The following is a 27,967-nucleotide window of genomic DNA, read 5'->3' on the forward strand; positions in this document are numbered from 1 at the left end:
TAAGAGTATCTCTAAGTAAAATAGAACTTTTAGCTACTTCTATGTATATTCCCTGCCCTTTGATTGTTGTTTGTTTGTTTAGGAACTTTAATATTGAAGTAGAATATGCGTATGCAGAAATGTTTTCATTTAGTTTCCGTAAACTGTACCTGACTCCTGGCCAGCATCCAGATCAAAACTCCAGTGATTGGATCTCCTCGTCCTCCCCAGTCAGGGTCTCCCTGTAAGAATGACATACCAAAGATTGATTTTGCTTGCTTTTTAACATCATAGAAGTGGAACATAAATATATATATCCTTTGGGGTCCGTCTTTTTTCGTTATCGTTGACCTTGGAGATTGCTCCATGCTGGTGCATGCACTGTATCAGTTCATTGTCCCTGCATGTATGTCTGCCACAGTCTGTTTTATCTTTTGCCACTTAGGAAGGACTTGAGTAGTCTCTAACTTTTTGCTACTAGTTTCATTTTGCAGTACTCTTTCATTCTTCTATGTCTTGGGAGAACATCTGGCTGCCTTCTCTTGGGTATAAACCTAGGTCAAAGAATATGCTGTGTGCTGCTTAAGAGAGGCTGTCAAACAGCTTTGGCCAGAGGTTGCACCCACTTCGTTCTCCCAACATTTGTTTAGGGATGGTAGACGTTCTGGGTCCCCACCAGCGCATGTCTTTCCTTCTCCCCTCACTTTTCTGATACATCTGTGTGTGTCACATTTCCCTGACAGCTAATAAAGGTGGTACCTCTGTATGTTTGATTGTTTAGGCAAGGTTTCTCCGTTCAACCCAGGTAGCCCCAAACTCCCAGCCATCTTCTTGCCTCAGCCCCCTGACTGCTGGGATTACAGGCTTGTGTCATCATGCCCAGCAAGGTAGTACTTTTCATATGTCCCTAGACACGTGGATCTGCGCTTTGGCAAAGTTTTTCTCTGAGTAGTTTTCTATTTTTCATGTTTCACTTATATTTCTTTATATATCCTGAATATGAGTACTTTGTCAGGTATAGGTGAAAATTATCCTCTCCCTGTGCCCACCTCCTAGGGTTTAAAATCAGTCTTGGGCCTTGCATATGCCTGGCAAGCACCACAGCTCCATCCCAGCACTAGCTTGCATCCCTTTGATGCATGTTTTCAAAATAAAAGATTAAGTGGTTTGAAAATGACTAGCAGTTTATGGCTTCATTAAATTCTTTGTGAATTTATCTTCTTTAATTATGGTGCAATAACATAGCATGAATTTTATATTCTTTGAAAAGGCGTATTTGCCATATTTCTCCCTAGAGTGATGTGTGTGTGTGTGTTCATAGCTGCATTATTCATAACCATAAAAGTGAAAGCAACCCAATGTCTGTCCCTTTGAGTATATAAAGTATGATCTATCACTATGGTGGAATATTGTTCAGGATTAGAAAGTTACAAAGTACACAAAGTAATTCTGTGTATACTAACAACCATTTAGGGTTATGCTTTACATCATGAATAATATTTTAATAACACTGAAAATCTTAGGTTTTTAAAAATTTTGCTCAAAAAATATTTGTCAGTTAATTGCAAAAGCCTTAATTTGAAAAGGACCATGTTTACAAGGCATCATAGACAGAGGGTGATTTCTTTGAGACGAGTCAAAGTAAAATTAATAGATCTCAACTCTGAAATAGTAGAATTTAGATCAGAATTTAAATAGAATTCTAATCGTATCCATGGCCAAGAGTACTTCAGTTCTGAAAATAGTGTTCCTTCTTCATGCCTCACAGTGCTACATAAAACATGACCCACTGCCCTCTGAGAGATAATAAGACAATCATAATAAAAAGAGACACACAAGGGATTCTGGAGTACAAGGAGATTGTATATACAAGAGGAGGCAAAGAGGGGATCTCAGAGGAATCTATTAAGGGCAGAAAGGAGATCTCTAAGTGAGAAGCTGCAGAATTCCCAGGGATGTGCCACGCAGTTAAGGCCTGAAGTAACATGACTCATTTAGGAAATTATGAGAATTTGAATGGCTCATTTGAAAGAATAGTTGTTGAGAAAATGTTAGGAACTGGACTGAAAAGCCCATCTTTTGAAAGCTAAATATAACTCTAAAGGCCAGTTATGACCTTCTCCTCCTCCTCCTCCTCCCACACTTGCAAGATAGGCTTTTATGTTCTTAGAAGACAAGCAGGGAGAAGGAAGAATAGTGCTATAGTTCTCTGCTTGAAAATAGAATTCATAGTGAGGCTGTCATGATGAAATGTTACCCAAAAAAAGGATGAGGTCAGGGGTGCTTTTCCCTCCTTTTAGTCACTCTCAGTCAACAGTGAAACACTGTCAGATCCTTTGGGGCTGGGCTATGATTCTTCATTCGGCGCTTGCCTAGCGTGCAAAAGACCTTGAGTTTGATCCTCAGCACCACATAAAACTGAATTTGTTGGCACACACCTCTAATCCCAGAGAGGTACGTATAGGAGGATCAAGCAGTTAAGGTCCTTCTCGAGTTCATAGTGGATTTAAGGCCAGCCTGCGCTACATGAGAGCTCATCTCAATGCAAAAACAGAACCTCAGGATCCAGCATAAACATGGCCCAGATAACTGAAAGCTTGGTAATAAGGGACCCAGAGCTCGAATCCCTTCTCACTGCCCAGTTTCTTAGACCACTCACAACACCTACTGGATCTGTCTAGGTTCTCCTGTAAGCAGGCCCCAAAGTGGTGTTAGCAGAGCAAGAAATGTGGGGCAGCACTTTCGAAAGAGTAAAGGGATTAGGAGCAGGACCGGGCATAGCTGGGTGTGTAGGAAGGGAGAGAAGGAAAGGAAGTGGATTGGACAGAAGTAAATTCTGTCCACAGCCAGCCCACTGTGACTCTCAGTGCAAATACTGCCTCTAGAACAGTCTAGGGTTACACACGTGTTCCCAGACCCTGTACACTACAGCGCTCAGGGCTGGCTGGTAGCTGCCAGCGTGAGAGGGACTAGTACAGGAAGAGGGCAGCAGACACCCAGGGGTTGCAGCCAGAAACCACCAGCTACCTCCCTCCTTGCTTAGGTTCTCACTTAAAGGGAGGCCTGAACAATGTACTTCCACAGCAGTGTTTCAAAGTACACGAACACACATTTGTCTAACAAAAACGAAAGAGGATGGGATTGGGAGGGAATGAGGAAGGGGGCTACAGCTGAGATACAAAGTAAATAACCTGTGATTAATATAAAAAAATAAAAATTAATTAAAAAAACAAAAAATGAAAGTACTCGTAGACCAAACATATGTCTGTTATGCTAATGAGGATGGGATTTAATTTGTTTTCTTACAACTTCTTCTAACCAGTTACTAACTGTATATAATGAAATGCTGATGGGGCGGGGCAACCCTTTGAGACAGGATCTCACACTAGCCAAAGCTAATCTGAAATGTACTAAATAGCCGAGGCTGGCCCCAGACCTGGCCCCCACGTGCTAAGGTTACAGGCATGAACCATCATGATTGGTCTTTTTCTTTTTTCTACTTAGTTGCTTTACTTTGAATTCTAGGTAAAGAGTTCATCATTAATTTTCTGTTAAAAATGTCAGCAAGTAATTTCATCTGCACATGACTTTGTCATCATTTTTTAAAATAGTGATTTTTGTGGTCAGGCTTGTGAATGTTAAGTAGAAGTGATCTCAGTTTATTGAAAGTTGTTTTTAAAGGATTACTAAAAATATTTTCTTAAAGCTAGCAAAGGAAGAATTTGCCTAAGAAATATATGGTGAATTGCATCCAGAGATAAAAATACAGATGAAAGGTGGTAAACAGGAAATATGGCAGAAAACAATAAGCCAGGCATGGTGACTTGTACCTGTGACCTGAGTGTTGAACTCAGGAGGCTGAGACAGTGAGAAAAAAAACAAGCAAAAAAAGAAGAGAAATGAAACAGTGTGTGTTTATTTACCTTACCCTCTGATGTTGTTTAGAGCTGGTGATTCATTCTTAGTGGATCTCACTTCCTATCCTAAAACAGTGTAGCAAAGAGTCATTGGCCTTTTCCACAGTTCCACTCTGTACACCATGCTGTCTCTGAGGTAGATTGTTCTCTACTTTGCCACATGCTTTGCCTAGACCTACCAATGTTGCCAAGTAAATTGTAGCCTAATGCCACATTAACTAATTGTTCGATTACTTATTGCCTGCCTCCAAACTGTGGTCATACAATATTTTAACTAACTATTTATTACAGAAAATTAAGTGGTTAATTTTAAATAAATCCTATAAACCAGGGATAACCAATGTGACTCTGTCAGTATTTTCTTTCTTTCTTTCTTTTCTTGGGTACATAACATACAGCTGTTTATGTGCATTTTGAAAAAGCAAAAGCAAAATCATTCTTGACATGCTGCTTGACTCATAAGCATTTGTCCTGATATTAAATCTCAACAGCATAATTTTTAAATACTGCATCCCACTGCAAAAATATGTTAGCTTATCCAGTAATATTTTTAAGAAATCCATTTTAGATTTGTCACCCAAGAAACATAAATAGGCATTTTTCCTCTCTGTGATTTTTTTTTTCTAGAGGAACTTTCTCACAAACTCAGGTATTAGAAGAATAGAAGATTTTAGTGTCATAGACAGACCCTAAATTTAATTTAAATTAAATTTAAATTTAATTGTGGGATCTCAGCTAGGGATAACTGAAAGTCACAGAATGCACATCCCTTAATTCCTTTTCTTTCTATTTTAAGTGTTTTTCCCACATAAAATGCTCACCTTGAGAGACTTTATAAACACTTGAATATTCATATTCCCTGAGAAAAAAATAATAATAAAGAGGGGACTGCTTTTAATGGCTGCTAATGCTCACTTTTTACTTGACATTTTAACCTGTTTGTTTTTGTCTCTTTTTCTCCTAGAGATAAGATTTCAGTTTCCACAGCTGACTGGAGTGCTTACTCTTGCATTCTTTATTCACAATTGTATTATTACACTCTTGAAAAACAACAAGAACCAAGAAAATAATGTGAGTAGTTAACTGAGAAACTGACCATGCTATTGCCTAATGATAGATTTCAATCAATATCTGAAGCACTTTGTATTTTGAGTAAAATTATGCAATTTCTATATTTTATTTTTTAAGCTTAAACTATAGATCAGTGGTTAAGAGCATGAAAATTTTAGATGGTAAATATTTTAGGCTTTATATATATTCTTGTTACCACTACCCCATCCTGCTGTTGTGGCATGAAAACAGCCACAGACAGTAGATAAACAAATTTGGATGGCATCTGTGTCTCAATAGAGCTTTATTTACAGAAACAGACAGTGGGTCACATTTGACCCATAGACTGCTATATAAAAAATAAAGACATAAAACTCCAATAATAAAATAAAAATTTAAGATACTAAAGAGAAGAAAAAGAGAACAAAAAATATATGTGAAAAAGAAACTAGCCAGGCATGGTGGTGCACACCTTTAACCCCAGCATCTCGGGAGGTACAGTCAGGTAGGTCTCAGTGAGTTTGAGGCTAGCCTGGTCTACAGGATAGCCCGGGGCTGTTATCCAGAAAAATCCTGTCTCAAAAAAACAGAAAGGGGGGAGTGACTAAATCATGCTAGATCTAAGTAGATTTAGCTCAGTCACAATGATAATTACTAAATATAAATAGCCCAAGCACTACAGTGAAAAAATTACCAGATTTGTTAATAAAAATAAAATTAACTATATAGTATCTGTAAGGAATTTTAAATATAAAGACATTAGAATACTATAAGCAAGTAAAGCACCTGTGTTACTAGCAGCAAAAGTGACAGGGGCAGAGTCGAGGAGGAGCGATTACATTGTGATCCTTAGGGACTGATTTGATTGGAAGTACCATGGTGACACATATAAAACCTACACTTGAGTAATTGCCCTAATAAGGACATCCTATCTTTGAATTAGATCTTGCCATTTGCTAAAGCTATAAAGATATCAGTTAACAGTACATGTATTTTTAGTTACTGATAATGTAATATTACTGATAAAGTACTCTCTAGTTGATACTGTTAGATTACAATGTTCTTCATTCATGTTCCTTTTTTATGTTTTTTTAATTTTACTTTCCATGTTAAGTCTGTTAGTTTTCATAAGTTTATTTGTAAATGAGTCTATAAGCAAGTCATCATGCATTGCAGAGGAAGTGTTTGCTTTAATGTCAGGTCATACAGAAATTATGCATTGAAATACAGTCATTCTCTTGGAAAGAAAGGAAGGAAGGAAAGAAGAAAAGAAGAAAATGTAATAATCCTGAATCCTGTATTCACCCAGTGACAGAACTTTAAAATAAATGAAGAGTGCCTGCAACATGGCACCGTTGGCAAAGCTGTCAACCTGAGTTCAGTCCTTGGGACCCGTGTGGTGAAAGAGAGAACTGACCCTAGCAAGTTCTGTCCTGACCTTCACATGCACATGCACATGAGCACGCGCGTGCGCGCGCACACACAGACACACACACCACTAAATAAGATGTAATTAAAATTAAAATAAATGAAATAACTGAAAGTAGACAAATCAACAATTATAACTGGAAATTTTCTTCCCTCCTCCTTAATAACTGGTAGAACAAACAAACAAAAAATTACAAGTATAGAAAGGATGAAAACTTTCATGAACATACCTCATCTAGTTGATGTTCATAAAGTCTTCTCAGTAGCAGAATGTATACTCCTTTCAAATACACAAGAACACCTGCCAAGATAGGGTACATGCTGGGTCAGAAGACAAGTGTCAGTCAATGGGGGAAAAAGTACACCAGGTATGTTCTCTAGCCAGAACAGAGTGAAAATACAAATATATGAAAGCTAACCAATATCTTCCTATATAACCAATGAATCAATGAAGAAGTCACAAGAACAATTTTAAAATACTTGAAGGTTACTGAAAATGAAAACTCAGAATACCAAAACTTACGGAATTGTCCCTAAAGCTATATTTAGAGGGACATAACACAGCTATAAATACCTACATTAAAAGTTTAAAATGTGAAATCAAAAGCCTAACCTTCCTCCAATTCCCAGATGCTAGACAGGAAGATCAAAAGTTCAAGGTCATCTGCCACTATATAGTAAGTTTAAGACCAACATGGGCTATGTGCGACCAAGTTTAAAAAAAAAAAAAAAAAAAAAAAAAGTAGTCTACTAGCAAAGTCTTGGTTTTGTTTTTTGTTTTTAGACAAGGTCTTATTATGCAGCCTTGGCTGGCCTGGAACTTGCTGTATAGACCAGGCTGGCTTGGAACTCACAGTGATCTGCCTCCTGAATGCTGGGATTAATAAGGAGTCAAATTACAGCCAATTCTCACATTGCATGGTTCGTACATGCACAAATTTAATTACTGTAGATCAGATTACATGAGTCGCAGTATGGTTCAGATTTCAGTTAGCCCAGTATTTGAATTATGAGCCTTTCATCAAGTAATAGTCACTACCCTGAGTTCACAAACCGTTGTGTAAATAACAAGTGCTCAGCATGATTAGTGACTGATCACATTACTGCTTTCAACTCAGCCAACATTTGATCACTGTGGGTGTACTTGTTTTAGCTATTTTATTTGCGTTCTTATATCTCTACCTCTGTACTCCACCTCAATTTCTTCCCACACCAGGTAGGAGAGACAGGAGGTTAGTGGGGAGAGGAGTTGTTGGTCTCTCTTTAGACTACTTCCTGCTGATTAGGGTCATTAGGTTCCTTTGGGCAAGGCCAGTCTTCCTAGTCAGGATATCTCCAACTTCTTCAAATTGCAACAGCAGCCACCAGGAGCAGTAGGGGGGAGGAGCCACCTTCTTCTTTGGAGTGCCCCGTCCCTCTCTGGCATTTATTCCTTCTCCAGAGTCCTCAGAATTAAACCATCTGCAGCTGCCAAAGAACACGCCCCTGGTAGTGCATTAAGACAATCATAGTTAACAGCTGTGGACACACTGAAGCAGGACCATATCTCACACCTGGGATTAAAACAAAACCATTTTCACACAACAGAACTGAGGTTTTAAAGAAGCCCAAACTCTGACTACAGATCACTTGCATGTCATTCACAGTCTACAGCAGAGAGTGTGTTGCCCCTTCAGCAGTAAGCATTGTACTTTATAAAACTGATAACTGAAAGGAGTTAACATACGAAGGTGAAATGCAACAATCAAAAGTGGCAATGATAGAATGAATTTTTATTCTACATAAATGAAGTTATCAAAATAGCGATTATAGAAATGTTGTGACTGCTTCCATTTGAGAGACTCAGGATACACCTCCAGAGGAGTTTAAGGAAAGTAAATTTGGAAATTGGTTTTCAAAACAAGAAGAAAGCTGTCCCAGCAGGAGTTACACTGTCAGAAAACTTCACATTAAAAGAATTCTTAAAGATTTCCCACAATATTGAAAGCACAAGGATAAAAAGTTAGAAGCCATGCAAAGCTGAAGTATACTTCACTGAGGCCTTGGAAAGATGCTTGCTACATATTGTAAATCATTCACTAAAAGGACACAAGTGTTAGCCCTCCCCACTTCTGCACTCCACCACTAGGGAAGTGAAATCAGGATGGTCAGGAATTCAATGTCATCCTCAGCTACAGAGTGAGTTTCAAGCCAGCCTGGGCTACAGAGACATTATCCCTAAAGACCAGGTTGGGGAGAGAGAAGTGTAGTTCAAGGTACTCTTAAGGTTAAAAAACAAAACATTCTAATGTTTAATGTTTCAGATTCACTTGTTCATTTATAACAATGCTGAGTTTTGAAGCTAGGGCCCTGTGTATGTGGGCAAGTGCTACACCACTGAGCTGCATCCCCAGGTCCTTTGTTGCTGGTACTACAATCCTCAATAAACACGTATTTTTTCACTTCCTTCTCCATTTGTAACAGACACTAAAAGTTTAATGTTTTCACCAAAACTGTCAAAGATTACACACCCGCCATAATTTCTGTCACTGTAATGGGTATCCAAGGCTCCGGCTGCATGGTATCGTGTGCATTGCACTGTCATCTGAAGACTCTCAGTGCTTGACTCCTCCTCCCAGAAGTCTCCAAGAGAATTGCTTTTTCAGACAGTTAGGCCTGTTTGTGTGGAAGGGCAGGGCGCATGCCTCTTTATGGGAAGCTGAGAACTGGCTAGAGACACGGGTGCCATGTCCCTGCCCCAGGCTAGGAGGTCTCTGTCTTTTCACTGGAACAGTCAAGGGTCTGCAGGCGGTGTTCAGTGGTAGAGCTCCTGCTTCCCACACATGCGTGAGGTGTGAGTTTGAGAGCCAGCGGCACGCACACAGAACAAGGTGGAAGGCTGGGCGCCAGGAAGTACTGACTGGGTCAGCTAGGCCTCTGTAAAACTAGTATATTAGATGTACTAATAAAATCTGTCTTCGCTTTTGTCACTTACAGAAAGTACTTTTTAAAGAGAGACTTAAATTTAAGCCAGTGTTTAAATGGATTTTTTTTTATCCTTTTTAGTGTCTTAGTTAAAACTATAGTATGAAGTAATAGTCTAACTGTAAACGTTTTTTTAATTTTTAGCTTTGTACAACTGTTATTTTGTGTGTGTACAAATGCTGTGTGTACACAGAGAGGTCAGAGAACATCTGTGGGGAATCGGGTCACTTCTTCTACCATGTGAGCCCTGGGGACTGAACTCAGGTCGTAAGGCTTAGGAACAAATGCCATTACCTGCTGAGCCATATTGCCTGACCTAGTCTAACTATTTTTGTAAAAAGCAGTTGTACTTCATTTGAACTTCTTAAAATGGTAATACCTATTAGGAAAATAAACATATATGAAGTACTATGTGCCATTAGCATTCTAACCATTTTAAATGTATGTAAATGTATAGGGTCTTAATTATACCAAAATTGGCTTTTATATTGGCATAAATCAAGCTAAATGGACACTATAATATTTGAGTTATTTAATGATTACACTTTTTAAGAGCTTTCACGAAATAATTTGACTGAAAAATGCCTACTTAATGTGTGATACAAAATTTCCTTGGAATTAAAGTCGGGAAAGGTGAGAGTTGTGACGGCATTTGAAAGAAAGCCAGGTCTTTCCCTCCAGTGTCCCCACGGCTGGGGGACACTGATCTGATCTGACCCCTCCCTCCCTGGAACTTGTGAAAAGTAGTAAAGCCCTCAGCAGCTGCACCGGCAAGATGGCCCAGCTTTCCAGATTTGACTTCCCTTTCAGAATTCTTGTCACTAAGTATAACTTTGTATATATGTTTTTAAACTGTATGTCATTTCTGTTTCTTAACATGCTTGATCAGAAAAACATTAGGGGTTTGAAAATGAACCTATCGTCAACATACATAGTCTATGTGGATATATGGACTCACCTCACAATAGTTCTTGTCCAATCAGACCTTGCAGAACTTTCCGTTTAGTGTTGTTGGTGGTGTTTATGTAGTTGTTATCCAGCTTTGATCTTTAAAGTGATTTAAGAGACCTTCTATTTCCTTTTCTATACCTTTTTTTTTTTTTTTTCTGCTTGTTTGAGTCAGTAGATTCTTGGCTGCACATCAGAAGCTTTTACATAAAAGTTCAGGTAGATCTGTGCAGTTACTGTCTGTCATTGTTCTTAGTGAATGATCTATGGGGTAGTATTTTCACTATGAATACTACATGGAACAAATAAACTATGTCTGACAAACAGAAGTGTTCCCAGGGTTACTTTTGACCTTATTGTAACTCCTGTCCTCGTTAGGAGTTGACATTCTGCCTGTCTTTAGCCCCTCAGTCTTCCAGCCATCGCTTATGTCTGAAGCAGAGTGGGTTACCTTACTGTGCAGGCCTCTTGACAGTCTAGTAGCACCTCCTCATAGTGTACTTTTATCTCTTCTTAAACATATTCTTTCCCTGGAGCCTCTTTCTTTTCTTTGCCCACCCTCCCTTTCTTTCTAAGACGGGGTCTTAACATAGCCCACGGTGGCATCAAAATCACTATGTAGCCAAGGATGACTTTGAACTCCTGACTCTCCTCTCTCTACCTCCCAGTTAATTGCTGAGGTTACAGATAGGTACCATTACACTCAGTGTCCCTAGAAGATACCTTTCTGTGAGATGGGGTCTCAGGAATCTGCATTTTAGGCCTAGTACAGAGATGACATGGTACAAAGAATAGCAAGCCCCAATATGTGCATTCTATTCATGGGTAGCATGAGTCCCAGATCATGCTGCACCTCAGCTACTTTATGATAAAAGCATTATTTGTGTTCATTAGTATTTCCACATGAAAACAGACACACAGCTTCCAAGTTGTGCTGAGTACATGATTCAGAGCTGTCCTTGCAGGCGCTAGGATTTCTCTTGTATTTCTAATTGTGCTTTTGTGTTATATCCTTTGTTCCTCCTTCTCGACTCTTTTTTTAGTTAATAGATATGGTTTAAATTCCTGGAGACTACTAACTCTTCATCATAGTAGCCAAGGGTACACCATGTGGCACCAGAAAGACCTTGTTTGGAGGTTGAATATTGACCTCACCAAACTATTTACCATGTAACCCCGAGGAAGCTTTTGTGACTTCTGTGCTCATCTGTAAAGAAATAGATTGCAGCTGCATTGTAACGCTTGATGAGGATCAGACGAAATGGCCTGTGGGGCTTTGCATAGATGCCGGTAGACACATATTTTATCTATATGATGAGGTCCTGCCGTCATTACCAGGGCTTCACCCAACAAGACCACAGTGCCCATGGGTGGGTAAAGGGCATGGAGGAGAACCAGGGTGGAGACAGTTTTAGGGAGCGGTGTGTACTTTGTTGCATGTGAGCAACCACTTACATAGTGGAAGCCCGTTGACTTGGTTAGAACCTAACCTCGGGTTAGACAGTGAATGATTACCAACCACCAGGGTCTCTATGCAGAAGAAGCACATTGAAGGAGGTGTGGGAGCCCAGACTTTCCTTCAGTCCAGCTACCCTACTCACATTACTTCAGAATTCGGTGTCTTGACTTCTGGGGCATGGTATGCTGTGCTTATTTAGAAGTGCAGTGTGCCAGGCAGGCTGGCCACCAGCTCATGCCTGCATTTTCTCCTACAAGTTCCTGCTCTGTTCAGTGTTGGCCTGGGTATTGGGAGTATAAGATGAAAAAGACACAGTCCTTATCTTCAGGATCTCATAGTCCAGTGGTATGGATCTATTTGGAGAAAAAGTTTTGATAAAAGAACTCTTAAACTTAGATTTTTTTTTTAATGTCAAGGGACATTTTTTAATGTCTACTTGAGAACTTTTTTCAAAAATATGACTGGGGAACTGGAATAATGAATGACTCAGCCATTAAGCGTGTGGACTGTTTTTGCTGAGGGCCCAAGTTCAGTTTCCAGCACCCACACTAGGCCGCTCACAACTGCTTGTAACTCTAGCTCTAAAGAATCCAGCACTCTCTTATTGCCTCTGTGGACACCATACTCCTATGCATACATCAACACACGAACACAAGTACACACATAATTTAAAAAATAATAGTAGTAACCCTTTTTAAGTGGATTGTTTTTATAAGGAAAGTTAATGGCAGTTAGAACATGAGTATTTGTCCGTGTGGCCAATGCCCTGAGAACAGAGAAGCAGGAAGACCCCTGTTTGCTTGGGAAGCACTGGCACCGTAGCCTTGTCTCCTGAAATTTCACTAAGGTACGTGGTTTACAGGAAGTCAGACAAAAGTAATACAGTCAGGTTAAAGGTACAGACAAGTTAAAGACTGTCAATGAAGTCCTTCTCTTCTTGTTCTCTCTCTGATGAAGCTGGTTTGGCTTCTCAAGGTTTTTGTCTTGTGTTTGTTTCTCTAGTGTGAGGGGGGGTTTACACACATGTATGGGCATGTGGAACCCAAGGTTGAAGTTGGGAATCATTTTTGATTGCTCTTACCTCTTCATTGAGGCAGAATTTCTCAGTCAAACCCAGAGCTCACAGATGTGACTCATCTTGCCAATCATATTGCTCTGGGGCTCCCATCTCTCCCTTCCAAGGCTGGAATTACAGGCCAGCTTGGCATTGCTTGGTGTTTATGGAGATCTGAAATCCAGTCTTCATGCTTATATAACAAGCACTTTAACCACTGAGTCAGCGCTCAGCACCCCAGCTCCCCAAGACCTTTTTTCTTAAGAAGGCTATATTGCACCAGGCAGTTCAGTAGTTAAGAGAATGTACTGCTTTTACAGAAGACCTGAATTCAATTCCCAGCACCCATGTTAGACAGCCCACAACCACCCTAACTCCAGCCACAGGGGTCTCGGGCGCCAGTACTCACATGCACAGAAAAGCATATGCATACATAAAAATCATTTTCTTTAAAGGAGGCTGTCTTAAATCTTGTGCCAGCTTGAGTAGGTGGAGACTGGAATGCCTTTGAAATATTGTCATTGAAGCCAGCTACTTTTTGATATGAAAATGGAATTCCTCGATTTGTTTTTGCTCATCCCACACACAAGTAGGACACAATGCCAGGGGAAGCTGAATTCTAGTCTGAGCTGGACTCTAGAGTTTCATGAACTGAAGAAGAAAGACTTCTTTAGCTCTCGAATTGGTTTCTAAGAGCTGGGACCTATTTTCATAAACCTCTGTAGCTCCAAAGGCCTAGCCACCATCTCCTTTCCGATAGAGCCCCTGGCTTGTTTTCACACTGCGTGTCAACTTAGACCTAACATTAGGTTTCTCATAAGCTGCTGTTTGCTTCTCAGCCAGATTGATGAATCTCAAGTTTATAAAACACTGTTGTTCTTCAGCCCATTTTAGGAGTCCCCCAGAAAAAAAACCAAGAATGTTCCCTAATCCCAAGTATCTAAACATCCTTGCTGTGTCATCAAACTTCCAAATCGCATGTAATTTTTCTCTAATCTGTTTTCCTAGCCTTCAAATAATTTCTATCTAAAGTGAATAGGCCTGTTGCTACAATTTAATTCTGTTGAAGTGTTTGGCTGTAACTTAAATGGAGATGGAGACACTGTTCAAGCTGTGGAATCTGCTCTGCTTGGCTCTAACAGCTGGCTGCTTTCAGTCCCTTGGAGCTTTTAATTTTTCATAGACTGGGAGGATGGGAACAGCAGTAGAAGAAAGCAGGCTGCTTTATTTAATAATCTGTGTTTGTTTGCTGATTCCAGTAATAGCTTTGGACAGCTATTTGAACAGCTGCTTTTTAAATGCCCATTTGTTTACTGTTTAAGTTTTTAAAGCTTGTTCTTAATGCTTACTTGTCTACTCTTTAACTAGTGTTCCTTCTTTATTAAATATATTTTAGCATGTTCCACTCCTGTGACTTACACATACTTTGATAATATGAGCTAATTTGCTAAAAAAGAATTAAAAAGTTTTTCAGGTCAAACCAAAAGTGGCTTATGCTTTCTTGTCTTTATTAGTATAATTATTTTTTTAATTTGGCAAATGTTACCTTTTGAAATTAAATTAGAACCTCAGCTGTATTTAAACCACAGTTTATATTAGCTTCCCAAGTCCTGTAACAAGTAGTTCAGTCTATATACTCCAGACAAGTTGTTTTTTTAATTAAATCAAATTGTGTGTGTGTTTTACTGCATTCTGTGAAAATTAGGAAGTACACAAACACATACAAAATAAAAAGACAAATTTGGATGAAGCCAGGAATGTTTTCGTAGACTTACTGTAGACTTCTTCGCATTGAGTGAGCACTTTATTCTGTGTCTGTGTATCTACAGGTGAGAGACCTGTGCATTGCCTATATGCTGGTGACATTGACTTATCTCTATATTGGTGTCCTGGTTTTTGCCTCATTCCCTTCACCTCCATTATCCAAAGATTGTATTGAGCAGGTAAGACTGTGCGCATGCACTGTGTATATGCACACACTGTGTCTGTGTGAGTTTGTATGTGTAGCAGGCAGAACCACACAGGAGCAAGGAGGATTCTACTTTCTTTTTCATCAAGTAACATAAAACATGCCATGCTTCAGTTGGCCTTTAGATGAACTCTGGAATAAAGTTCTGCCTACTCGGCAGCTTGTAATGCTCAAATAATCGTGCATACGTATTTCTCTTTGTATAGACCACATGGATCTCTAAAACCTCCACCAAGAATCCACTGAGGGCTTTCGTTTTCCAAAGCTTAGCTGTGGAAATGTTCTGGATGAACCGATTTTAAGTAATCGGATTTTAAGGACAGATAGGACTCTCATTTAGAGACTGAGTACCAAGGAGTAAAATAAAGACAGACCATTTAGATATTAAAAAGTAAGAGCCAGAGACAGTTAAGAGAGAAATCCTTCTCTAAGAAGTTGCAGTGAAACATAGAGATAGTAGCATTTCAGGTATTAAAGAATTTCTGATTAAAAAAAAAAACATTTCACAGGTGATTTTTTTTTTTTTAAGTCACAGGAAACCCTCTAGGAGTCCAGTGACAGTGTTTTAAGCCTTTCAGCAACATTGATAGTGTTCTCTGCGAGGAGAGAGAGGCTGCGGCTGTGTGGTGGCTGGAAACGGATCCTCTTTGTGGAAGTGTCTTGGCTGCCGAGTGTTTGCTGAAATTTTCCTCGATAGGAATACTCCCACATAATAATCCCTCCAAGGGGACTAGGAATATTTGTGGCATTCATGGTTGAAAAGTATAAATCTGAATTCACCTTCTTAGATACCAAACTGAAATGAAGAAAGCGAGCCTAACTGTAAGTGCACAGTGCTAGCCTGCAAGCGTCGGTAGCGCCAGGTGACAGGCGCACGCTCACCGTGCGTGCCTTCTTTGAAAGTGCCACAGTGTCAGAAGAGAGAAAGCGAGAACGCTAGAGCAAAGATACAATGCCACCGAATTTAACTTACCATTTCAGTAAATTAGAAACAGATTGGCTTCTTGTATTTGAACTTTTTAGAGCCATGTTTCTTGGTCTGTCTGTTGTGAAGAACAAAGTTTTTTTTTGTTTTTTTGTTTTTTTGTTTTTTATTTTTCTAATGTGGAGTCATCTTCAGACCAGAACATTTATAAAACAGAATATGCCAGTGTCAGGTTTTGTTTTGTTTAGTTTTTATCAATTTCTAAATATGTAATTTTGGTTTCTGTACTCACCTCTTGACAAGTAGTTAGCAAACAATTTGTAGATGGGCATCAATTCATAAACCACTACTGGGTATTGTCTATGTTCAAAATAAGCAGAAAATGTTGTGAACTGAGTTTTGACATGACTTCATTGTCTTTGTTGGATTAGAACTTCTTAGACAACTTCCCCAGCGGCGACACCCTGACCTTCATTGCAAGGATATTCCTGCTCTTCCAGATGATGACTGTGTACCCACTCTTAGGCTACCTGGCTCGTGTTCAGCTCTTGAGCCATATCTTCGGTGACGTTTATCCTAGGTAAGGGTTCTCCTCTTGACCAGCAAGATGTGCCAAGCAGCAAATGACTGTGCAAACAGGTCAGTTAAAAGTATGACTGATCCTTTTGCTATAAAAAATAATTTGCCTGATGAAAATGGTTCCTAAGGATAGATCACAGTGTCCTTTTCCCAGAAGAGCTTTAAATAGAGAAGCCACTCCCTTGCCTGGTACAATTTGATGTCCATTCCTTCCAGGAGAGTCAGTCAGCTCTGATGTCTATTATATTTATGTGAGGATTTTACTGCTGCTAAGAATACCCTGCTAAGAAGTTTGTAGCACTTCTAACCTGTGTTGGTGTGTGTACTAATGAGAGCCAATACTTTAAATTATTGGATATGAAAGCATGTGTGTTTAAAATACCTGTATATTTTTATAGAAATATTCAATTGTTTAGAGTTGAAGGTGAGACATAGAATGAGTTTAAATTGTTATTTAACATATAACAAGTTTAAACTGCTGTGGGACTTTTAGCCTCTTAATGGGCATGGAGGAACTGTGCATCTGGGAAAGATCAGGTAGTTAGTTAGCCTTACCCAAGAGAGATTTCCACATAGCACCATCATGTTTTCAGGCTTCCCTGAAGATTGCTCACAGTCCCCTAGTTAACTTTTATGGTAAATGTTATTAAAAGCAAAAAGTACCTAGCTATATTTTACTGGGGATAAATTAGCTTTGAGAGGGCAGGTGTTTGAGAGAAGGTATCACTATGTAGCCAGAGCTAGCCTGGCACTAATAATCCTGCCTCAGCTTTCCAAATGGTGGGGTTATATGTATGTTTAGAATAAATATTTTTAAGAAAACTTTCGAGTACAATTTAGGAAAACATTGCATTTATAATAACATACTAAACAAGACTCTTACTAACTCTTAACCAATATTAAACGAACAGTTCCTGTTTGTAGTCTGTCCCTCAAAACATAGTTCAAGTGAAGAGCTACTATTCCTGATATGTTGTTACAGTTCTTCTCATACATTAAAAAGCATAGCAAGCTACCATTCTAACACTGCTAATCTAGAACACTGCGGTTCAGGAAACACAAATTTTCTGTTTGTTACTCCATTAACTTCACTGTATTTGTTTCACCATAAAATAAAATAAATAAAATAAATCCAGTGAAGTCATAAATGCAATATTTCTGGGCAGATGTATCCCTCCTGTCTGAATGGTGGCTGCCAAAGGGCTTTTTCTTCATGGACAGCAGCCTGAGACTTCCCTTTTGTGCTCACATTGTGTTTCTTCCCTGTGACAAGAACATGCCCTGCAGTTGCATGCTCCACAGATGGTACATGCTTTTTTGGACTCAAGACTTCTTATTCTCTTAAATTCTACTACGGATTGCCAGGAGCTTTCATCTTCAGATGTGCCGGTCGATATTTAATGTAAAAAATTAAAGCTGAGATTTTTAAGGTATCTGTTCTTAAAAATTCAGTAACTCCAAGCATAAAGGCCTACTTAGGTAGTAAGGGCTGGAGAATCTCAAGTGTGAGGCCAACTTGGAGAACAAATGTAGCATTCCCAAGACCCTGAAATTCTTCCCAAAAAATTATAACAAAACAGTTACTTGTTAACATGAATAATATTTTTATGAAAAATAAGTAATTCCAAAAGCAAATTGTTTTGTAGTTAAAAAAACTCCTTAACGTCTGCTTTTCTGGTTTTCAGTTGAACTCTTTTTGTTTCTGCGTTGTCTGTTATACTGTTATTTCACTTAAAAATGAAGAAAATTCAGCCTCGTGTAGATGTGTAGTTGGAAAAGAAGAGGTACTTTCTATACCCTTGTCAGATAATTTTCAACGTTCATCTTCGGTGCCAGGAGGAAACTTGACACAGTGTAGTTCCTGGTTTGAGCTGTATACTTGGAAACTTGGTTGCCTTAAAACCCAGTGGGCTATTACAAATATAGCTGCTATGAACATGGTTGAGCAAATGTCCTTGTTGTATACTTGAGCATATTTTGGATATATGCCTAAGAGTGGTATAGTTGGATCTTGAGGAAGCACTATTCCTAGATTTCTGAGAAAGTGCCAGATTGATTTCCAAAGTGGTTGTTCAAGTTTATATTCCCACCAGCAATGGAGGAGGGTTCAACCCCCTCTCTCCACATCCTCTCCAACATCAAAAACTTGAGGTTTTTTTTATCTCAGCCATTCTGATGTGTATAAGGTGAACTATCAGGGTCATTTTGATTTGCATTTCCCTGATGACTAAGGACATTGAGCATTTCTTTAAGTGTTTCTCTGCCATTTAGTATTCCTCTATTGAGAATTCTGTTTAGCTCTGAACCATGTTCGTAGCAGCTTTATTCATAATAGCCAGAATCTGGAACCAAGCCAGATGTCCCTGAACAAAGGAATGAATGCAGAAATTGTGGTACGTTTACACAATGGAATACTACTCAGGAATTAAAAACAAGGAAATCGTGAAATTTTCAGGCAAATGATGAGATCTAGAAAAGATCATCCTGAGTGAGGTATTCCAGAAGCAGAAAGACACACATGGTATATACTCACTTATAAGTGGATATTAGAAATCTGTATACCTAAAGAAACTAAACAAGAAGGAGGACCCTGGATAAGATGATCAGTCCTCAATTAGAAAGACAAATGGGATGGGCATCAGAAGAGGGAGAAAACAGGGAACAGGACAGGAGCCTACCACAGAGGGCCTCTGAAAGACTGTACCAGCAGGGTATTAAAGCAGATCCCGAGACTCATAGCAAAACTTTGTGTAGAGTGCAGGAAATCTTATGAAAGAAGGGGGAGATGAAAGACCTGGAGGGGACAGGAGCTCCACAAGAGCTCCACAAGAGCAATGGAATCCAAAAATCTAGGTCCAGGGGTCTTTTCTGAGACTGATACTCCAACCGAGGACCATGCATGGAGATAACCTAGAACCCCTGCACAGATGTAGCCCATGGCAGCTACATGGCAGATTGAAGTGGGTGCCCTAGTACTGGGAACAGGGACTATCTCTGACATGAAATCAGTGGCTAGCTCTTTGATCACCGATCCCTGAGAGGGAGCAGCCTTACGAGGCCACAGAGGAAGACAGTGCAGCCAGTCCTGATGAGACTCGATAGAGTATGGTCAGAGGGAAGGGGAAGAGGGCCTCCCCTGTCAGTGGACTGGGGATGGGTCATGGGAGGAGAAGAGGGGAGGGAGGGTGGGATTGGAAGGAGACAAGGGAGAGGGATATAGCTGGGATACAAAGTGAATGAAGTGTAATTAATTAAAAAATAATTAAAAATTTAAAAACCAGTGGGCTCTCTTGCTCCTCTGTCCTGAGTGATTTGTAACAACAGATTTGGTGAATATTAATTCACAGAGTTCTGTAGGTCTCTCAAATGTTCAGACACTTCTTTATACATCTCTCAAGCTCACATCCATTAATATCACTACCAATTTCATCCCAAGAAGTCTTTACATTTTGGAAAACGATCAGACTCACAATAGCAAATGCAGGTTCTCTAAAAACCTAGCTTTTACTGAAAACTCAATTGTAATTGTCAGCAACAAATACTGCCTGTTGTTTTCCTTAATAAGCTCATCACCATTCGCTTGAAGGAAGTGGCAGTTTCTCACCAGGTGTGAATGCCTGCTGTCCAGCCTGCATCTCGAGAGAAGGTTGCATTTGTTGAGTCAGACAGTTTGGTCCAGCTCTGCTGCACAGCCGCTTTTCCTCAAGACATCCGTGTCCTTCAGTGTGCAGATGTGTTTGATCGCTTCCCGTGTGATCACACAGAATATTTTTAAAAACGTACACTCCAGGGTTGAGATTCAATAAACTGAGCTTTGTTCCTTGCGCCCCACGGGTGGCTGGAAGGCAAACCAGGGCCTTGATCATGTTGAGCAAATGTTACCTGCTGAGCTGCATCCCAGCCTTCTCATGGACACAGCTAATAAGGATTTCTTGTTTTACTTTCTCTTGAAAGTGTTGGCAGCAAAACTCCATCAGAGAATACAGATATAGCAGATATATGCCTTTGCCTTGTATGTTGCTTTTGTAAATCATACAGTGTCTTGCACTGTTATGAGAACAGTGTTTACCTCAAAGTCTTCTTGAGACGGGATTCATGGTGACACTTAGAGAACAGGCCACTACTTTGGAAAGAAACAGAAGTTGTTTTTTGTTTTGTTTTTGTTTTCCTTTAGTAAAACAACAAAGGTCCAGAAAGTTGAAGGGTGAAATTCTTGGTGAATAATAAAATCTTGACAGCTAATATCTCTGTATACTAACTACTAACATTATAACTACTAACATTAGCTGTATACCAGCTACTAACATTAGTAATTTTCCTTACTTTTTCATACATTGACACTATTCTCCTCCATACCCCCCTACCCTCCATTTTTCCCTTTAGATTTTCTTGTTTAATGATAATTCTGCTAGCTTTTTTCCAAATTGTTTAGGTAGTTTTTGTTATCTACATAAATAATAGTGTTATTTTTAATAATTTTTCCGTGTTCTGTCAGATAAACTGTTGATTTTTTTATTCTACTATTTTCTTATTTTTCTATAACTACTGTAATAGGTTTCTTCATGTTTTGTTTCTCAAAATATTCCAAACAAAATTGTAAATAGATTGTGCATTCTGCTGCATACTACTAGTTTGCACTTAGAACATTTGCCTTTTTATATAATTTTATATAACTGAATTACCAGAATTGAGTAGTAAGTTTCAGTTTTGCTGGCAGATTAAAGACATTTAAACATTTAAAGATATTAAGGATGAATTTTATTGTCCTAAACATTGATTATACTTTACCTGTTTCATATCTTTGCTTTCATTTAAACTGTCTTCTGCCTTGTAGCATTTTCCATGTGCTGATTCTTAATTTAATAATTGTGGGAGCTGGAGTGACCATGGCCTGTTTCTACCCAAACATAGGAGGGATCATAAGGTATGCTTGGACACCTCATGCTCTGTTGTCATTGTTGCTGTCGATTTTTTAATTGTTTCATGATTGTTATTAGTAGTAGTAATTCACTTGCTATTCAAGCTGTAGCTCCCTCCCTCATTGCTGTTGATTTTTTTATTGAATTTTCTGTAAGTGTTTAATACTGGTAGTGTTCAAGTATCCTTTCTGGTGTTTGTTAGCATGCTCATTAAATTTCATTGTCGCTGATCTCTGTTAGTGAAGGGACTGTGGGAGAGTGCTGTGTGGAGCCTGTGGGATGAAATGGACTTAAAATTTCCTGTTAAAGTATTCCTCGAGAAAATGGAGAATTGCCTGCTTCTGTCACAAACTCTTTTATAAATTTTTTTTCATCCTTGATTATTGCACTTAATGTCATGGCGAATCCATCTTTTCTTCTTCATACACAGATGCTACCAATCCCTCACAAACCTGGAATAACATTATAAAGGTCAAAAATGGAGATAAGGGATGTAGCTCATTTGGTAGAGTATTTGCCTTGCATGCACAAGGCCTCAGGCTCCATCCCCAGCGCCTCGTAAAGCAGTGTGGTGTTGCAGTTTAAGAAGTAGATGCAGGAAGATCAGAAGAGGAAGGGCATCCCCAGATGTATAAGGAGTTCAAGATCAGCAAGGTCTACCTGAGACCCTTTCCCAAAAAACACCAAAGATGAAAGCCTGTCTCCAGATAGATCTGAGATTTAAGGAATAAATAAAAACTCTTTACCATGCAGATATTATAAATACAAGCAGGAAATAATATTTTTATTAATTTAAAATGAAACAAGCTTTAAACTCAAATGTCAGTAACAAATGACAAATTTTGTTTCCAAATGAGACTGAGTACAATTTAAATCCCAACTGTATTTACCTTAATTATAAATCCTCAAAAATGCAGTAAGACTATTAATGCAGAAAGGTTTTTTTTTTTTTTTTTTTTTTTTTTTTTTTTTTTTCAGATATTCGGGAGCAGCATGTGGCCTGGCTTTTGTGTTCATATACCCTTCTCTCATCTATATCATTTCCCTCAACCAAGAAGAGCGTCTGACGTGGCCTAAATTAGTCTTTCATGTTTTCATCATCATTTTGGGCCTGGCGAACCTGATTGCTCAGTTTTTCATGTGAAAACTGTTTTCTCAAGATTTCTCATGGTATTCTGAACCTTGGCAACAGTTCTGCATAAAAGAACTTGAAAATGCTGTCATTGCTGTAATGCTAAGTGTTTTTCTAAGATAACTGGAAGCAAGGGAAATGATGGTCTGCTGATAAGTATTTTTGTACTGGAGTGGGGAGTAATAAGGACAGTCTTTCTCACAGACCCTCATTTATATGTATCCAAGTAAAAATGCAGGAGGAATCACTCTGATTTTCTGTTGATAAGTACAAGGTAGGTGGGCATGTTTTGCCTACAGCAAGGACTCTCAGGGGTCTTGGGCTGAGGCATGTTGCCAGGCCCTGTTTCTGATTGAGTGTACTCTCTTCCTCTCCTTACTTGCTGGACTGTTTCTACAGTTTGCCCAAACCTGTGCTGTTTCCAACAGTAAAACATATACCTCATTTTAGAAGAAGTTTCCATGGCATCATTATTAATGGAATGAATTCCTAACCAAATACTAATCTGAAGAGTAAAAAGTTAATTAAACAGTATCAGTCCATCAGAAAATATATGCAAAATAAGGCCAGTGGGGTAGTTGGTACCTGTCAGTGAGCACTTAGATGGTACAGTAAGAGGAACCCAAGTTTAAGATCATCCTTAGTTTCATGGTCAGCTTGATTGTCTATGGTGACGTTGTTTGGAGGGGGGGGGTGTTTTTTGTTTTGTTTTGTTTTTTTAAGACAGTGTTTCTCTAAAGGCTACAGTGTAGCCTTTGCTGTCCTGAAACTCACAGTAGCACAGGCTGGCTGTAGAAAGCCGCTCTCTTCTCAAGAAAAACAGAAAATATGCATCGGGTAAACTTGTGCAGAATGTGTTGCTGTCTGGCTCTTAACTGTGATCCAGTTTCAGTGGCTTAGACTGAGGTCACAATTCCCAAGCCAGATACCAACACACGAACAAAGGTGGTTGTCCTCATAAAGCTAGGGGATTCTTGCTTCCTGTGCCCTTGAGAATCGCATGGACTGTCCTGAAGCTCCATGGAGGAAGCACGAGCAGAGAGGCAGGTATATGAGGCTCTCCAGAAGGAAAAAGGAATAGCTAGAAAGGGTGGGACTTTGCCCAGCGTATTGAGTCATCCTAGTTCAGGTGTGACCTCCAGGAGCCGACACCACTACTGCTCCTGTAACAGGAAGGGAAGAAAGACTTCGGACAAGAAGATTGAGAAACCCAGATTCTTAGAGTTAACACTCTTTTTAACACATTTTCTTCTCGACTACGAGCTAAACCAGAATCCAGGTGTCTGTCTCCATGTAACAGTCTGTGTTCTGCCCACAACTACAAACATAGATTTCTCTAATTTTGGCTAAATTGTTTAAAATGTATCATGATTCCGCTTTTTAGGACACCATACAGATTTTCGTCTTGTCCTTCCAAAACAAACAAACGAACAAAACAGGTGAAATGGTTTTTATAAACCCCGTAAGCAGCCCTAGTTTTAAGACCAGGTTTAATTTCTTTCAGCTTAGCTTTAATCCTATTAGAGCACGGCTCTATGTTTATAAGGAGCTGTAACTCCTAACACTTTTTAAAGTCTCATGAAGACTGCCAAGCACATACACAAACTGAATAATATGAGAAACTGTTGCACACCCATCCCGGGGTGTGATAATCATAGGCTTAGCTGAAGTTGCTTTACCTGCTCCCTCCCCCTTTTTTCTTTTCTACTGACATATTTAAAAACCAACCTCAGACATTATGTCATTTCATTTCTACAAACCTTAATATTCAGCTAATAGCCCAAACCTAGTTACATTTATCATGGAGCTGGCATTAAAAGCTCTAGCTAGCAGAAACTTCTGTGGAAGCTGGGTCGCATGGGGAAGTGCCTTGCTGCTCGAGAAACTCTGGAATGGTCATGATTGCAGTGTTCTATCACGAGACATTGGAGGCAGAGCTGGTGTTTTAAGACATCTCCCCGACTTAATCTCTGTATGTTCTTAGAAGTTTCTTAGAAGTCTCTGAGAATTTTAGAGACAGTTTTTACTGCTTTTATTCCAAAGACATTCTTGAATGCTTTACCACAACAAAGATGTGTTATGCTTTAACAGTCAAAGATGATTGGTTATGTCATTCCGTAGATAAAAGGAACGTGGCAAGGGATGCTACCCTCTGGACAGAAAATAATATGAATTTATACTTCTGTTGTCTTAAGGAGACTCAACAGTTTAGACCTCCTAATGTCCTGTTAAACAAGCCAAATGGCTTTATCTCCTTAAGTTTCTTTCCATGAGATTCCTTTGCCTGTTCCTTGGCTTAGAGAACCCTGCATATGACTGCGTGTCCTGGCTCAGAATGAGGACAGGATAGGGACCCACACGCAGTAAATCTCACACTTTCTTCTTTGAATTTTCTGATTAAACTGCTTTCACTTCTTTGCTCTGATGTGGCTAGCTTCTTTAACACACAGCTGAGGACACTAAGACTTAAAATGAGTTGTCTAGAGAGGTCTTCCTTAGAAATCCTGTGGATGAATTTGGGCTGTGCTCATATTAAGCCAGAAAGGGAAAAAAATAGAGTTACGTTTTATACCTGTGGGCAGTTGTGCAAAGTCATTGCCATCAGCACACTCCAAAACTGTGTTTGGAATAAGGACTAAAAGTACCCATTGGAAGAGACTTGTTTTAAAGGGAAGTGCTTCCTGTACATTAAATGTGTCTTAGAAATGCTGTGTGGTGACTGAGCAGCAGTGGGCTTGTTTTCTGCTTCCACTTGAAACTTAGCAAGAAAATGTTTGATGTGTGTTTTTAATTATCGTTCCCTTAATTATTCTGTTTACAGTATGGCATAGTCAGCAGTGCTCATTGCTCTGAAGGAGCTAAAGCCGCCAAAGACAGCATACACGTCCTAAAGGAACTTTTAATGTACGGAAGAAAGAGTGTGCTCAGCAGTGCACAGGGCAGCTAATGCTGAGGACGGTTGGAGCAGCTCGGTGTTGGGGAGGAGGGAGTGGCAAAGGAGGACAGACGGTTCCGGGACAAATCACATTCAGTGTGCTCACCAGCAGACAGAGTGATCTGTTACATGTACTTGTTTCTATTGGGGCGGATTTCCCCTGAAACATATTTTGTGATGTTTAATTGCTCTTTATGCTGTTATTCTCTCTTATTAACCCTGAAGTATTTATCCCCTATGGCTCTTGAACAGAAAGCATCATTGAATTAATGTAGGATGTAATTAGTAATGCACTAGGTGCTACAAACATTTATAAAGTTTCCAAAATTTTAATTTCTTCAAATATGAATATTCAAAATGTCAACTGTTTACATTCATTGATGTAATAGTGTTTTGTTTTGTTTCTGTTAGTGTGATAAGATACAATGACCAAAAGCAAGAGTTGATTTTGGCTTACGGTTCCTAAGAGGGAGTCCGTCATGGCCTGGAAAGCAGCAGAGCAGGCACCAAAGCAGGGCTGGCAACTCACATTTCATCTACACATAGAGCGCAAGTGTGGTGAGTCTATAAACTCACAGCCCACCCCCAGTGACATACTTCCTCCCGGAACAATGGGGATGTGTGATTTGTCTTTTTATAGAGATGAAATTAAGTCAGAATCATTTTAAAGAAAAATGTCTCTGGAGTTTTGTTTAGTGAATTTGGCTGGGAACCACTGTTGCCTCCTAGCCCTGGCCACAGGCGGAAGCAGCTGGGCTCCATCCTCTGCAGGGCCACGTTTCCCAGGTGACTGCCTGGTCAGGCCATAGGAGCCAGCCTTAAAACCCTGGCCTAGCAAGGCATATGTCACATTAACAGAAACCTAAAAGGACCATCCCAGGGACCCAATGTGCTCTCTCCCTCTAGGAACATTTTTCATGGATGTGACACTGTAGGTAAGCGTTACCCAGCTTCTGGCCAAAAGCCCTGGAGCAGTCATAACGTTCCAGAACCTTTTACGCCAATAAAGAACACTAATCTTCTGGCTTCTTTTTTTCCAAAATACCTTTTTTTTTTTTTTTTTTATTCTCTAAACTCTTCTGAAAAGGTAAAATAAGACTGTTTTAAAGGTCAACAATGGCACCCTGTTTCTCACAGGCTGTGCCTCACAGCTCCAGAGCAGGAGTGAGGAACACCCTTCTGACATTCCCCCTGACTCTCAATCCCACACAGTCCAGTCATGGTTAGTCATGGCAGGTCTAAGGGCACACTTCTTTAACTAGTCAAAATTCCACTTAAATAGAAAGTAATATTAGATGCTGTTACCTAGGATTTTCTTACATACTCTTACACCCCAAAAAATGTGGGGGCTAGAGGTGTAACTCAGTAGTATGGCACTTGCCTAGCAAGCATGAGGTTCCAGGTTTGAACCCCAGCAACACAAAAAGAAAAAAAAAAAAAAATGGGTCAGTCAGGTTCTGGATTAATCATTCAGTCCTTACCTACTCACCGGATGCCTGACCTTGCAAAAGTAAGCACTGAACATGCTGTGGTGAACAGGCCAGGTGTGAGCGTGGCAGTGGAGTGTCCTTTGTCCATGCTGTGACCCAGCCACCAAGTCACCTTCCTTAGGTGCCACCCAAGGGCTGAGCTTCTGCTTTCTTGGTGCTCTGTCTCCGCTGAGGACTTTGGCACGTGAGTGTAGAGTGTGGGACTTCCTGAAGGGAGTCATGGTTTTCCGTGTAAAACTCTTCCGCATCCCAGCACTTGAATTATCTGTACAAACCAGAAGGTCCCTCCCACAGAAGGACAAATATGAGTGACCTGTTGAAGGGCTAGAGCGCCACGTGAATCACTTAGGTGTTGTTTTACTATTTACTCAGCAATCATAACAGTTTTTTCCTAAGCGACGTCTAGGATAAATCATGACAAAGAAGACTTGTAGACCTGCCTACTATGAATCTTTAGTATAGATTAGATACCTTGTAATATGTTGCTACTGCTACTATTATTAGTTAGACTCTTGTAGGCTCTCCTGACTTTGAACTTACCATGTAGCCAAAGATGATCTTGAACTTCACATTCTCCTCCTCCACCATGCCCAGCTGAGGAAGACCTTTGGTTGCAAGGACAGGTCCAGATTTTATGCCAGCTGTCACCTTCGAGGTTTAGAGTTACCTCTTCAAGGAAGAGTGAAGAATCTGGAACCTCAGATAGGAAGTAGCCCATACAAATGAGGAACCCTGATTCAGCTGTGGTAGCTCTAAGATTAAGTATACACAGGCCATTGGAACAGCCAGGAAATGTAAGAAACCAGAGGAAGAAAAATGGGCACTATGCCTGAGTTTCTTTGTGTCCTGGAGAGCTACTCTTACCAAAGCTGAGCCTTTATTTCTGGAAGGGCCAGATTAGGTGTCAATCTAGGAATGGTTAATTTGGGATCCAAATAGGACATTTTTCTTTTTCAAAGTTTGTGCCTGGGGATGAGTCTTACAAGCTATTACTTTTTTTTTTTTTTTTTTTTTTTATAACTACTTGTTTTATTGTTTTGAGACAGAGCCAACTCTGTAGCCCTATCTGGCCTGAAACTCTGTAGAGCAGTCTGGCCCCAGACTTGTGCAGTCTCCTGCCTCTCTACAGAGTGCTGGGATTGCAGGTGTGTGTCACAACACCTAGCATTTTTTTTTAAATATTTATGGAGATAATACCCTTTTCAAAAACATACTAACT

The 27,967-nt window shown here is 39.7% G+C and overlaps 1 protein-coding gene across 3 annotated transcripts in view; it reads left to right on the plus strand.

Annotated features, from left to right (window-relative positions):
- The window catches only part of Slc38a9 (solute carrier family 38 member 9), a 79,107-nt gene extending 51,357 nt beyond the window's left edge, over positions 1–27,750 (plus strand). For 2 of the 3 annotated variants that reach the window (XM_055603438.1, XM_055603439.1), the window contains exons 11-15: positions 4,861–4,967; positions 14,629–14,742; positions 16,125–16,273; positions 21,107–21,196; positions 22,170–25,136. In XM_055603438.1, coding sequence (XP_055459413.1) covers positions 4,861–4,967; positions 14,629–14,742; positions 16,125–16,273; positions 21,107–21,196; positions 22,170–22,335 — 626 coding nt within the window. In that variant the 3' untranslated portion in view covers positions 22,336–25,136. The other variant, XM_055603440.1, reaches the window with a different exon arrangement.
- Positions 27,751–27,967: the final 217 nt, after the last annotated feature.

The sequence above is a fragment of the Psammomys obesus genome, unplaced genomic scaffold (assembly GCF_907164565.1).
Source record: "Psammomys obesus unplaced genomic scaffold, mPsaObe1.curated_primary_1811, whole genome shotgun sequence".
In the NCBI taxonomy this organism is placed as follows: domain Eukaryota; kingdom Metazoa; phylum Chordata; class Mammalia; order Rodentia; family Muridae; genus Psammomys; species Psammomys obesus.